Source organism: Geospiza fortis, unplaced genomic scaffold (assembly GCF_000277835.1).
Source record: "Geospiza fortis unplaced genomic scaffold, GeoFor_1.0 scaffold318, whole genome shotgun sequence".
Taxonomy (NCBI): domain Eukaryota; kingdom Metazoa; phylum Chordata; class Aves; order Passeriformes; family Thraupidae; genus Geospiza; species Geospiza fortis.
This window is the reverse complement of record NW_005054371.1, coordinates 2,589,290-2,603,397: the sequence shown is the minus strand read 5'-3', so window position 1 is coordinate 2,603,397 and position 14,108 is coordinate 2,589,290. Positions and strand designations below refer to the sequence as shown.

The 14,108-nt window shown below is 37.4% G+C and overlaps 1 protein-coding gene across 5 annotated transcripts in view; it reads right to left on the bottom strand.

Moving 5' to 3' along the window:
- Window positions 1-13,246, bottom strand: part of ZBTB38 (zinc finger and BTB domain containing 38) — a 25,533-nt gene extending 12,287 nt beyond the window's left edge. The window contains exons 1-3 of one of the 5 annotated variants that reach the window (XM_031060042.1): window positions 13,178-13,246; window positions 12,273-12,338; window positions 11,381-11,606 (exon numbers count right to left, since the gene is read on the bottom strand). In XM_031060042.1, the coding sequence (XP_030915902.1) occupies window positions 11,381-11,386 (6 nt within the window). In that variant the 5' untranslated portion in view covers window positions 11,387-11,606; window positions 12,273-12,338; window positions 13,178-13,246. The other 4 variants (XM_005424676.2, XM_031060041.1, XM_031060044.1 and 1 more) reach the window with 4 other exon arrangements.
- Window positions 13,247-14,108: the final 862 nt, after the last annotated feature.

Below are 14,108 nucleotides of genomic sequence, written 5' to 3'. Positions count from 1 at the left end.
GGACGGCGCGGCCGCCATTTTGCTGTGCCGATCCCGGCAATGGGATTGCCCGAGGTCTGCCGGGCAGGGCCGGGCCCGCGCCCTCCGCCGCGCGTGTTCCCTGTCCTCCCTCCGCAGCGAGCGCGCCGCGCTCAGCCAACGCGGCCAGCGGGGGCCTGGGCAGCTCCGCCGAGCTGCTCGCAGGCAACCACCGTAAATTCAGAGCGAAGAGGAAACGCGGCGCTCCCAGAACCCAGCGCCTGCTCCACGGCCATCAATGCAGTGCTGTGCACGTCCCTGAGAATTCCTCCTGGATCTAACATAGGACTTCATTGCCTGACTCTCCTTCCAGGCCTTTCGGCCAGGAAGAAACAGAAAGTGTCTCTGAGCATAGACAGCTTTCTGCTACCTTCTGCCATTTCCCTCCAGAAAGCATAGATCAAACATATCCTTGAAAAAAATACCTGAAATAAATTACATTTAAATAGTGAATTATAGTAACATTTACCCTTTTCATTATCTGATTATGTTATCTTTTTAAAAAGCATATATAGAAACTCAACATGAGGAATTTTGTTTTAAGCAGTATTCTGACTCATAATTTAGGTTTTGTGATATTTTTTACTGCCTCAGGAAATAAGCACAACATTACCACTAGTGCTTCATAAGCAGTAACAAACGCTCCCTTAGATAAAGAAGGACAGAGCTTGATTTCATCTGTCCAGATGCTCCAACACATTTGGTACAGTTCTCCCAGATACTGTCTCTGAGCCTCTCACTGCAAATAGTCGGCAAAGTGTTTTCTCAGAACTCAGAATCATAAAGCTTAGAGAAAAACTGGGCTTTGAGACAGGTGAAAAACATTGTTAGGTAAATGAACAGTTTGGTTTTTGTCTTAGAGCTTGCTTTTGTCCAAGGCTAACCTATGTTTATTGCTACAAGGTATTCTGTATAAGGCTTTATGGTACAGAACCTTTATTTTCACATCTTAAACCTATGCATTAAAAGCCCTGAATAATAGGAAATTATTAATTTTAGCAAAAAAAAAATCCAGAAGCATGAACTATTTAATCATTGTCACACTTGATGGGCCTGGAAGTTAGAATTTTGGTAGAGCTTCTTCATGATAAATGCTGCTTATCATTGCAGGAAACTGCCTAATATCAACATAATGTACAAATTCTATTATAAAGAGGGGAAGTCTTTCTTTTCTTCCCCAGTTCTGTCTTGGAATTCTCCGTGCTTTTCCAGTTGGTTAAAAGCTATGGAAAGAAATTTTTTCCTATCAGGAAATTGTAACAATTTCAGTGACTTATGTATATACACATTTTCCACTAACTTATACAGTCCACATTAAAAGTTCATCTTAGAAATACTGAACATTTCTGTGAAGAGTTTAATTCCTTCTGTAATTCTGGATCACTGGAATTCTTACCTATAAGCTCACCTCCTGAAGCAATGAATATGTTTTTAGCTTAGGGCTCTCTGCCACTGAGAAACGATTTCTTTAATCTCATGGCAAATTGAGTGATGAGATGACCAGTAGCTGCTCACCAGCTGCTATGGGAATGGGAACAAATAACTGAAGAACACAGTGGTTTTGGCAAAGGCAGAGTGTGTCCCAGCATCTTCCCAACATTCACTTTTATTCCAACCTATATAATGGATTAGCAAAGTTTCATACTTACATATAGGTTGCTTTTAATCTTGAACTTTGCCTATTGCTTATTTGCTGGTTTTTTAAAACTTATTACTGTTTTAGATATGTATATGCATAATCATATGTATTAATGAAGATTTTTGACACAAATGCCATAAAAAGTATTTGTGACAAATGTGTTGTCAGTAACAATACAATAAAATGGATTAAATTAAACCTGTTGTAATCCCTTAAAGGAAATAAATGCCTTACTGAACAAGCATCTTGAAACAAATTTAAAGAAGATTAAGTTATTAATTCCCCCTAAATCTTAATTAAAATTGATTATTTTAAATTGTTTTGAAAATCAGATGCATAACCATCATTTGTATAACTGATATGTCCAACTTACAGACAATAATTTATTTGTACTTAAACATTGGATGCTCTGGCAGTCTATACACACACACATACACACACATATCTATATATATATGTATATATAACATTTGAGTTATTGGGAATTCACAGTCTCATCAGCTCATTCTTTCTCCAAGATTTTACATAATCATTCTAATGTTTCATGGAAGGCCAACTGCATGCAAAGAAAATGGAAGCACTGGTTCTGCAGCTGGACCTGTGAATGCCCTACAGTGATATCTGAGAGAAGCTGGACAATATCCATATGCTCTGCAGCCCTGAGTCCAGGGTGTAATCCCCAACACTAATGATGTACTTCAGAAACAGTGAGCTTGCTAGAGTATATGGACCAACTCCTCTTAAACATAAATGATTGTGCACCACAGCACACAAATACTGTGTTCCTTTTAGAAGGAAGCCCAAGGAGTTTAGCATTGGATTATTTCTCATATGGTAAATCTGCAAGATCTAGAGAAAATTTTCAGCAAATCTCTCTAAAATGTATAAAACATTTCCAAGGTTACTGAAATGGTGGTATTGGGATGCTTTGCTGAAGTCTGATAATCTCACTTCTGCAAGTTGTGGCATATGGTATTCTTTCTGTAAGAGTATTTAATGAAAAAAATGTGCCAATATTCCTCTCTAGACAAGCAGTTTCAGTTCTTAAGCAACAGCAGAAAACAACATATAGAGCATTACTCAGTCTTGCAAATTTCTCATAAGCAACAGGAGTTTGGCCAGGATTTGACTGGTTTTGTCTCAGTGCCTAGATCAGCCTATCCAAGAGAAAAATGCTAGGATAGACTGTCATCTTCAGTGCTCTCCCTGCTGAGGTGAGAGCATCCAGGGGTGCTGCTGAGAAGGAAACAGCTCCTCTGTATGCTCAGGCAGGCCAGCCCTTCACCCAGGAGAGGGGCACTGCAAAGACCCAGCAACCCAGAGTGACTTCAGGTCCCCTTTGTGGCTCGTGAGCAAGGGAAGGAGTTCATGTGGAGCCCTCTTGCTCTTATTCAGCATCAAGTGGAGGGAGAAGGAGCCCAGTTACAGCACCTGCAGCAGCCCCCTGCCCTTCCATGTCTGGTGGAGAGGAGAGAAACCTGGGACAACCTGCCCGGCTCTCAAGCTGTGTGAGCTGAACGTGCACCAAACCAAGTCTTTCTCCAAGAAATGCTGCCTTCTTAAAATTTAGGTATGGCCTAATCAGAGTACCATTAACACTAAACAGGACATATACAAGCAATTTTTAAAGTTGTAACTACATCTTTTTCACCAGTCTGAAAAAGAAAATGAAGCAATGACAGTAACATAAATCCAAATTCTTCTCTTGCACAAAATACAAAAGCTTATGTTGTACTGCTACTAAGAATCAGCTGACTTTACATCTTGCTATCTCTGAACAATCTTATTATTATTTTCCATTTAAGTCTTTCTTTTTTTTATGTGCTGCTGGCAAGCTGTTTTCTAGCTGCCTACACTTGTAGGACATATCACTCCTTAGCTAACAGAGACCAGTTGCAAACATGAAGCTATGTTTACAGGCAGAGTGACAACAACAGACATTCTTCTGTTGATGACTGTTGTCAAATGTAGTGATTAATATATTTCAGTAGCTTGAAACAAAAGAAGCAAACTAAACATTTATGTTTTGTTCATTCAGAACAATTACTGTGTGGTATTCTGTTGCCTGTTCTGTTATCAGAAAGGTAAAATAAAAGTAGTTGAGTTCAGCCTCTATTTTCCAATTTCCAGAGGAAGCATCATTTGAATATGGGAGCCAGCATCCACAATGCAGCTCGGGGCTGCTGTTCTGGTTGAGGTATGTGGGGGGCCAGGCCAATGCATCAGTTCTTGCCCTTTACTACAGCTGATGTGGCAAATCAAAATGGACTGGAAACAGAGTTCAATCTGCACCTGCAAACACCTCGTTCAGTTGGTCTGCCAGGTGGCTGGACACAGGCATTTTGGAAACCAGAGCTGGTCTTCAAGCTGTTAATTTGCCACCACTAGCCTCCAGTATTCCTTAAAATTTTGCAAAATATTTTTGGTTTTGCTGTTGTTTTGGTAAACCAAAACCAACATACAAGGGATACCTATTGCTGTCAGTCATCACTGCAGTGTGGCCAATATTATGACAACTTAGTGAACGCTCGAGAACTTCATATGCTCTTAAATATTCTTATGCTCCATTTTGTGCTGACCAAAGGGGCCCAGCCCAAGCCGTACTCCTTCTTTTCCATCCTACTGAAGCAGGACCTCTGCTCATGCAGTGGAGAAGAACCGTAAAAAAGGCAGACAGCACTGGCAGTACAAAGAAAACCGTGATGCCTCCAGCTCTGGTTTTTGCTGCTTGCTCTGCCACCAGTGTGAACTGCTCAGATCTGAGCTCAGCTCCGGTGGGGGACAACAACAACAACAACAACTACTACTACTACTACTACTACTAGTGCTGTTGCTGCTGCTGCTGCTACTACTACTACTACTTCTACTACTACTACTACGGCTACTACTAAAACCCCAACAGTTGGCTTGCCTCTCCATAATAATTTTCCAAACTCTTACTCACTCAGAAGCCTTAATAGTAAGTAGCATGTGATAGTACATATCCACATTGTTTATGGTTCAGGATCATGAAAAGTTTCCTGTGGCAGTGTTTAAACTATCTGAAATTAATACTAGATTCTGGTATTGATTCTCATCTTGGCTGTTGAGAGTAAGGGAAATGTTGAAAAATTGTCAAGATAATCTTGATTTCCTAAATCTGATTATTATATATGAAGTCTACTCTCTTACTAAGCACTCCGAAAAAGTAAATGGGAATATTTTCATTGATTTCAAGGCAAATTCAATGAGGCTACTTGTCACCTAAGCAATTTCTCAGGTTACACCCACTGAATTTAAACCCAAGATTTGCAGATTCCCATTTCCCCCATCTTTTTAATTAATAGGATTTTAGACTTATTTCTTTAAAATATATAATTTGGTGTAACCCAAAGGGTTGGATACACTTTTCATTTTATATATAAATTAATACTTTAAGAAGAAAGGCCAAAAATAACCTGTACATATACTTGCTGAAGTCAGTAGCCCAATTTCTCAGAACTGATCTTATTTATGTAAGCTTCTTTTTAATCCGGGACTGAACACTTGCACAGAAAGTGTAAGTGCTGCCTAAATGCCACATCCAGATATTATTCCAGAAGTCCCTGATCAACTGTCATTTTGACTTCCACAACTGTTTTTTGACCCCTGCATTCTCCTGTTGTCTGGCAGAAGACAACACTTGGGTCATATCTCTTTGCCTGGCTACGTGAGCTGGAACCAGAGTGCTACCAGCAACACCAGCTTCATTCTTATTTAGTGGCTTCAGTTTGTCACTGTGTAAGGCAATATGATCATGCTTGTTTCTGAATGCTGGTGCAAGATTCGAATTGAGAGTGCCTGAGCATTTCTGAAAGACACCATTACCCATGATTTCTATCTGTACTTATAGCAGTGCTGTAAGTATTCAGAATCCTAGAGGAAGGTTTTCATTTGCAGGCCAAGCCTACCATGCCCGTTTTATCCAGCTATTCCATGCCAAATTGAAAGTGCAATAATAAAAAGTCACAAGAGATATTTCCATTGAAAACATGAGGGGTTTTGGTTAAAATCTTTGAGTATTAGTAAACCACACTGGGCCATGCCCAGAAATCTTTTTATATGGTGATTTTCAAGATGCATGCATTATTGTGAGCACATGGTATGTAAATGCATTGGGCTGCTTAATAAGCATTCACTGACACACATCTGCAGCTTTGCTAATGTACCTTTTATTCCTATGTGGTTGTCAAGGAAACAGGTTATGGCCCAGTATTCTGTCTAAAATGTACTGAGCAAGTGTTCTAAGATAATTTACTAAAATAGATACAACTTGGGTTTTGTAGCTCATTGCTTCTGTAAATGCAGGTAACTGGAATTTATCTAATTGTAACGTATCACTGATTAGTTTAGACCACCAGTGCCATTTTATTGCCTCTGAAAATCCTTTACATTTTTGGTAAAGGAACACATAACATTGCATATTAAAAGTAAATTTAATTAGAGAAGATATTTTGAGATATTCTAGGAATTGAAGAGGGCTTTTCGACTTGGGATTGTGTTATTGTGTTTTTCTGGGTTTTCTAGAAATTTGATACTTTACTGTACATTCTGCCTGGTGACCTTAATTACTTATTTCAGTTTAGAGATACCACAGCAAGAATGGCTCTGATGCAGCAAAGCATTTCCTACCAAAATTTGTGCAAATATTGCCACTGAAATCACTGGGACTTCTCCCTTTCTTATACCCTTTGGTACCAAGAACCACATTAAAAATTATTGAATTAGTCAGAATTTCACCGATTCGTTCATTCAATACAAGTATATCTTGAAGCACAGATACCAGGCATACTTAAACTAACCAAGATTATTATTGGACATTGACAATAAGAAAAAATGAAACTGTTAATATTTGAAAAAGCCGTGCAAAATGTGAACTGTTATTTTGAAATATCCTTTGTGATTATTTATCACCATACTATACCTGAATCAAACTGCTCTTTCCAGCTCATGAATCAAGAGGCTTTTTTGTGTCCCTGATTAAAGTAATGTATAAAGGTAGAGATTCTATGAACTATACCCAGCTTAACCAACACAACAGTGTCAGAAACAGGCACTGGCACTGAGAGTTCCTCTGCCTTTCCTGTGTGGCACAGGTTTGTAATGAACACTCGTGACTGGGATCCAGAGCTGACATTCTGGCATGCTCAGGAGCTTTGTGTGCATACCAAAATGTTTGGTTTGTGCAGATCCTTGGAGGCTGTAACAACCTGTTTCAAAAACTGTTCTGTCTGATTTTGTTTGTCCAATCTCCATGGAAATAGAAATCTGGTAGGAACTGGAAAATTCCAACAATACTGACATGCAAATAGAGCAATGTGGTACCATAGTAAGAACAAATCTTAAGTTATTGTAATAAACTAGAAATTAACAGAAAATATACCCAGGTAATGTAGTGGTGATGGTGTTAAATAATTTAGCTCTATTTCTATGTGAAATTACCCCATAAACTTACCCACCTAAAATCAGGTTGTTCTTCTGTTAGAGTCTTTTAAAAGTGGTATTGAGAGGTATTTTCAGCAAAACCATCTCAGTAATTCTGTGAACTGTGTGGCTACAGTGTATCAGCCTGTGAAGGGAGAAATCCAAATTTAATGACTGAATTATTAGACAAGTACTAATTCCCATATACAATGCGTAATTCATCAGAATTTTCCCTGGGGTGCTGTAGGGCTCCAAATCTACATCTGGGAATTTTAGAACACACCAGCAATAAACCAGTAGCATTAACCAAACTTCTGCTGCATTGTTTTGTTATGGTCTAACCTGTGTTGTGCAGACTGGACGTAATGATATGTTCTAGACAGAAATGTAAGGATATTTTCAAGTTTAAAGTAATTATTTTGAAAGACGTTTTCTTTCTCCTCTTCTACCACTTTTCTTTTGATCTCTCTTGTCACAGATATCACCACAGGATCTGTGATAATGACATTTCTAGGCAGCTCTTGTTCTCTGGAATACACTTCCTGTATTTCTCTGCTTAAATGATTATTCATCACTGTCAAACATCCTGATTTTATTCTTATGTATCAAACATATTAAAAAGGTTTTCCTGTAACAGTATAAAAATTATGTGGAACCAGGTTTTGTTTCAAAGATACTGAAAAAAATGAAATTGTTCCATAGAGAAATTGCAAAATTATGCAGGTAAGGCCTTATGACTCAGCTGATAGGCACTCATACAGCAGCAAGTATGGAGCAGCAATTAAGAATACATAGCTCCATCCTCCATTTGCAAATACACTGTATGCTCTTAGCAATAACTGTACAGGAAATACAGGACCCATTACTTTGCCTTGAAAAGGTAAGAAGGTGAGTTAATTTTGTTGTTGTTGTTGTTGTTGTTGTTGTTGGTTCAGCCTGGTACATTTTTAGTATATGTTAATTTGAATAAGAAATCTGTAGCTCACACCTGCCCTTAACAAAGGCCAGAATGAAAAAAAAATGCAGTAAGCCATTATTATTACCTCAAATTCCAATAAAGGCATATTCATAAATGACCAAAATATGATAAATGAGAAGCTTAAACATCATGTTTGGAGGAATCCAACAGTTAAGGATCTTACCAAAGCTAAAGATTTACAAAATTTGATAATACTGGAATTCAAATACAATATTATCCTTTAATACTTAGTGAAGAAATTTATGTGAAAAAGCACAACAGACACTACCTCAAAAGGGTTAATTGGTACCTATTCATTACTACCAGAATCTGTTTAATAGTCTGAGAAATATTATCTGAACACAGCCAGTTTCCTACTGAGAGACCTGCAGTTTCAAATCAAAATGAAGTTTAGAGGCAGAAGTAACCTTAATTAGAAAGACCATTGAAAAACAAGTAGGACATTGTCCAAGTGAATAATTTTTTTTGTTTGATTTAATTTTTACTCATACTTTGTTTAGATTTCCTGTTAGGCAGAAATGGAGTTGGCATGGATAGAGGAACAAATTCCAATTATTAAAAGGGTGGTTCAGTATCAACAATTAGAATTCTGTGATAAAACCAAACACTCCCTCCCCCCAGCCCACAAACAAAATAAACCCAAAAACCCTAACAGGCTCCACTGACAATAGCATTTGCAGGCTGTGCTGGAGGTGGGAAAAACTGCACCTGCTCCTCCATGCCCTGGTTAGCCCTCTTAGTAAAAGAATAAAATGGATGAAGTTTACAGAAGATTTTTTATGGCACCTCTGTCAGCAACATTCTGACACTCTGCATTAGCTGGATGTAAGTGCCACTGAAATACATACAGCAACCCACGTATAGCAGTCAAAACTGGAAACAGCTTGCTAATTACTGGACTCCTCCTAAATAAAGAAATCCGTTTCTATCGCTAGAAGAAATTACTGTTCATGGCTGCCAATGAGTTTTTCTGGACTCATGAAAGCACTTGAGTTCAGTCATATTCATTACAAGAGGACTTGCACCCCTCAACAAAGAGCAAATCTGCAAATGGATTTTAAACAACCATAGGGAAATGTGCTCATGTAATGGAGCTACTTTTTAAAAATGCCTTGAGTGGATATGTTTAGACACGAAGATATAATAAAAACAGTTTATTGCTAAGTGCCCCATCTTTTCTAAAGATAAGTATCAGAGGCAATAAATAGATTAGACATATCATTTGCTCAGCATTTCCTTCAAAAATAACCACACAAGAAATAAACAAAGAAATTTACTTTCTTACTACATTTAATGGTGCCCTCCATATTAACATTTTAGACAGGAAAATAATCAGCAGAAGCAAGCTACTGGAAATAAATCAAATTACAAAAATGCAGGCTTTAATACTGTCTGTTACGTTTTCAGTTCTGCTTCTTTAGGTGGAACAGAGGAATACTGGAATGCATGAAATTATTCTTATAATTATGAATCTAATGGTTTTATTGTCATCATTAAGGGTTTGCCTATTATGACACATGACAAGTCATATTCCTGAACAGTTATACTCTGCTCATTTGGAATGCATTGAACTGGTATATTTAGAAGTAAATGAGAATTAGTTTAATATTACTCATACTGTCAGGGCTATTATTGATAATTGGCTGTGCTTCTAAATGCCTCCTCTGCATTCACTTTCAGTGCTGAGTCTTTTTCCACACAGAATATACTCATTTTAAAGTCAAGGACATGAAAGGAAAATGGCTTCCCTGCTGCAAAAGTCTCATTGCAGTAGTGAGAATTTCTCAAGTCACGTACAAAGGGCATTGACGAGGAGATACACTATGTTATAAGCTCAGTAGAGACATTCAGTACCATCTGATCTGTGTAGGCAGTTACCTGTGGTACACATAATATTTAACTTCACCGGCATGGTAAAAAATACTAGCTAAAAATAGAAATAAAGAATTATAATACTTAAATTTTGCAAAATCTACAAGGTCTGCAAAATACCGCAGACCACAAGTGAGCTTATTCTCTAAAGGCTTGTTTCAGGTCTGACTGGAGTTCTTTTGCAGTATGCTTAAACACAGTTCTTTACCTGAACTTCAGACTGCATCCACTGTTTAAAGAAAGGTTTATTAACATTACTGTGGCTGAATTCAGCAAAGTTGAAAGAAGGTTTAAACCTTCTGATTCTCTACATTTGTCAGCTGCTAAATGTTTCAGTCATATTTTTATACTTGTGATGATAATAAAACTATTACTTTATATACACACAGTACAAACCTTGACCTACATGCAAGACTGGGCTAAATTAAAAAGAAACCAGGGTACATTTCTGGGAACAACCAATGCAAACCAGAAATAAACCAGGTTTTTGTGTGTACAGCTTTATAAACATGGCATCATTTAAGAACTGATAGCCGCATGGAAACACAAAGTGAGATCACATTCTGAGTTAGAACTCAGAGGAAACAACTGCGACATTTCCATTTGCATTGTGATATTGCTACTAAAGAGAATAACATCTTTCTACATCTCTACCATTGAACCTTTTTAAAGGATTTGGTTGCCAAGGAAACTGGTTCTGGCCCAGTATTAATTTGAAAGAAATATATTATATGAGTTGGTGTAAGTAATACAGTACTCATAATTATTGTTATTCTTTATGCTCAAATTCCAGTTTTTTTACTTAAGGCTGTTAAGTTTTTATTTAATAATTTTTTTTGTGTGTGAAGTAAAACACATTTCAGTGAACTGATACTCAGTTTAAGCTGACAGGGCCATTTATATCAATCTCTCTCTTTAAAGTTCTCCTACCTTTAAATAACAAGAAATAATGCAGTTTTATGTTTGTAGCCAATACTGAAAATATAAGCATTAAAGCATATTATTCTTTAATTAATATTTCGCACAAAACACAAAACCGCTTATCACAGAATTTAAATATTTTTCTTTTTTCTAATCTTCCTCAATTTTTATTTCTGTCTTTTAGCTGCAAGTTTAGTAATGCTTATAGTCAGCTTTAAAATGTAATGGAATCAATAAGGTTTTCAAAAATTCTTTTGTTGCATAAGCGTTGCCACGCCCTTAGTACATATGATTATTTTAACAGACATGATTGCTCCACTTTCACAATAGATTTAAAAAAAACAGATAAGAGTAATTGCCATGCCAACATGTGAAGACAACAATTTAATATAGATTGTTTTCATTAACAGTTTAGTACATTTTAAAACTGAAAGCTACATTCCAAAGCCCATTTCATGTTCTTGCAACACTGACCAAGAAAACAGTAAAACATGCAAATCTCAACCTACCTGCATGTACCACTTAGAGCAGTGTTAACATGGCAATGCACCCTGCCATTTTTATGTAAAGCGATGGAGATAAGTTCTGTTCGTGGTCTTCTTGATAATTTTTTAGAAGCAGTTGTCAAAATTCAGATGGGAAGCAGCTTGAATAGACCGTGAGCAGGAGAACTGAGTTTATCAACAGGGAAAGCAGGAGTGGGAAAAAAAAGTCCTCATCCAAGGTTTTCTGAAACTGCAAAACAAGATTGGCTTTTTTTTTTCCTCCTCCTCAGAGGGTTCAAAGCTTGAAGCTGACCACTGCAAAGGCCACTTGTCACATTTACTGAAAATCAACCTATTGATATCACAGCTGAAAATATAAACTCGACAACCAAAGCCCATTGCACAACGTGGACTGCGTAAGAGTTAAAAATAGATTTGACGTGCCTCCTACCTGCATAATAAATATGTAAGTTTCAAGTGCTTTAATTCGATATTCACATTAATTAACAATACAATATACATTATTTAAACTACAGTAAATGCAAGAAGAAAAAGGGTGACACCATCTGGAAGCACAGTTTGCTTTTTTTTTCCCTTTCCAAGGGCTAATAATGTAGTTTGAATGTGATGACAAGCTAACAGCTCACCACATTGCAAATGAAAAAAGAATTCTTAAGGTGATGCTCAAATATCTAAGCCTGTAATGAAGCACAAACCAGTGTTCACTACTGCATGACATGGCACACAGACCATTTACATACTCACATTTGAGATACTAGGCACAGTATAATGAATTCAATACACAGCATGCACACAGCACAAGCAACGTTAATCCTGCCTGCCATTTTAGGCTTGCAGGAGTAAGATACATACTGCAGCACAGCTCTGGTAAGGGAGGAGGCAGGGGACAGCTCACCTTAAATGCAGTATCTGATTAATGTTGTAAGTGACATTGCGTATCAGCTACAGAGTCTTGGTTCAACTGGGTGGGAGGGAACAAAGAAAATTGTCATCAACTGGTGATGCAAGATGAGCTCCAGTCACTAACACTGTTAGCAAACTCCAAATTCTACAACGATACGGTAGTAGGCATTTCAAACTCTTATCAAAATCTGCTTGTGCAATGGCTGAGCCGCCTGCCGAGGAAAACAAAACAGTCTTCTTGCTTATTGGAGAAACGCTGCATCCACTACAGCAACATCCTCTCGATGCAGAAAGATTGCACGTCGCACATATTAAATCCTGAATGCATTTGCTGTGCTTTCTTAATTTTTAAGTTCCAGTATTAAAAAATAAAATTAAAAGCCAATGATAGCAAAAATAATATAGCTAAAGGTCTAATGTTCAGACAAATAAAACATTTCTTTTTCTCTCCTTTCTGTTTGCTCTCTTTTACAGTCCATCAAAATCCTGAGCAGTATTGACAAACCACACGAGCACCGGGTCTGACTGCATGATCAGCTGTCTGTGTCTACGCTACACCCTGTTAACCACAAGCAGTGTTAGAGCTAAATATATCTGCAATGCAGAAACAGTAGGTGCTATGTGGTACACAATTCTGATTAGTTTTAAGATATTTTTCTATCCTCAGATATAACAAATAAAACAAAATTTGTTGCTGATCTCTGTCAAGCATGGTATCTGTCAGACTTACAGAACATAAAAGCTATCCTAAGTACACTGACCTAGATAACACTAAGAAGACTTAAGCAGCGTGCAAGCATACTCACTGTCAAAGCAAGGAAAACGAAACAATGATTGTCTAATCAAACTGAAAGCAACAACTCACTAGCACAGTATAAATTCCAAAATGCTACGTACTGTATATGCACATCTCATGTTATTGGAAGACGCAAAGCTCCTTTGTTTTTTTTTTCTCGGCGGCTTTTCTTAGCTACGGTTGCACAATGACATTCTGACATCATGGAGGTCAATGCAGATACTAAAGTGCTGTCGTCTTGAAGAAAAAAAATGGAAATATAAAACCATAGCTGCAAAGATAATAATAATAATTATGATAATTAAAAATTTCACATCACCTACTAAATGTCTTTCTATTACCCTCTGAGATTAATAGCATGTATGTTGTTCAGCCGCATACGTTAAATTGGTATCACCCTCTGCAGAGACTGCAAGAGTAATTGTGGGAATTAGATTTTTGTAAATGTCAAAAAAGGGTTATCATCTGGAAAACTTAAAAATACAGCAAAATATTTTGCATGTATAATGAAAAATATGCAAAGATAAAAGCATCAAAAACTGCCAATCTGACTTTTTTTTTTAATGCCTAATAAGCAAAACTGATGCTATTTTCATTATCACTCTGTCTCCAGAAGGAGAATGAGAGAACCATGCTGCAGTTTACTGTAACCTGAGTTACCTTCCCAGAAGGCTAAACCATCAGGTGAGGTAAAACAAACCATAAGATATACCTGTTTATAGAGCAAAATCCCCCCCACTATGTCGGTGACTTCTCTCAGCTCTTTATCTCTCTACCTGCAAATACCGCAAGATGATATCCAGCACAAGAACAGAACTGTGAAGATTAATGCGTTAGCTCTAAAAATATTCCACTGAACGATTTCTTTAGGTAACCATTGTTTACCATATGTATAAGTAAATCTAGATGGTTTCTGACCAATTGCAGAAATAAACCGCTCCTTGTGAGGCCAGATTTATCCAGAGAAGCGCTAGCTTTCATTTGACCTGCCAGTATGGCTGAGGAAGAAAGCAGCCAAATTTTTAAACACAT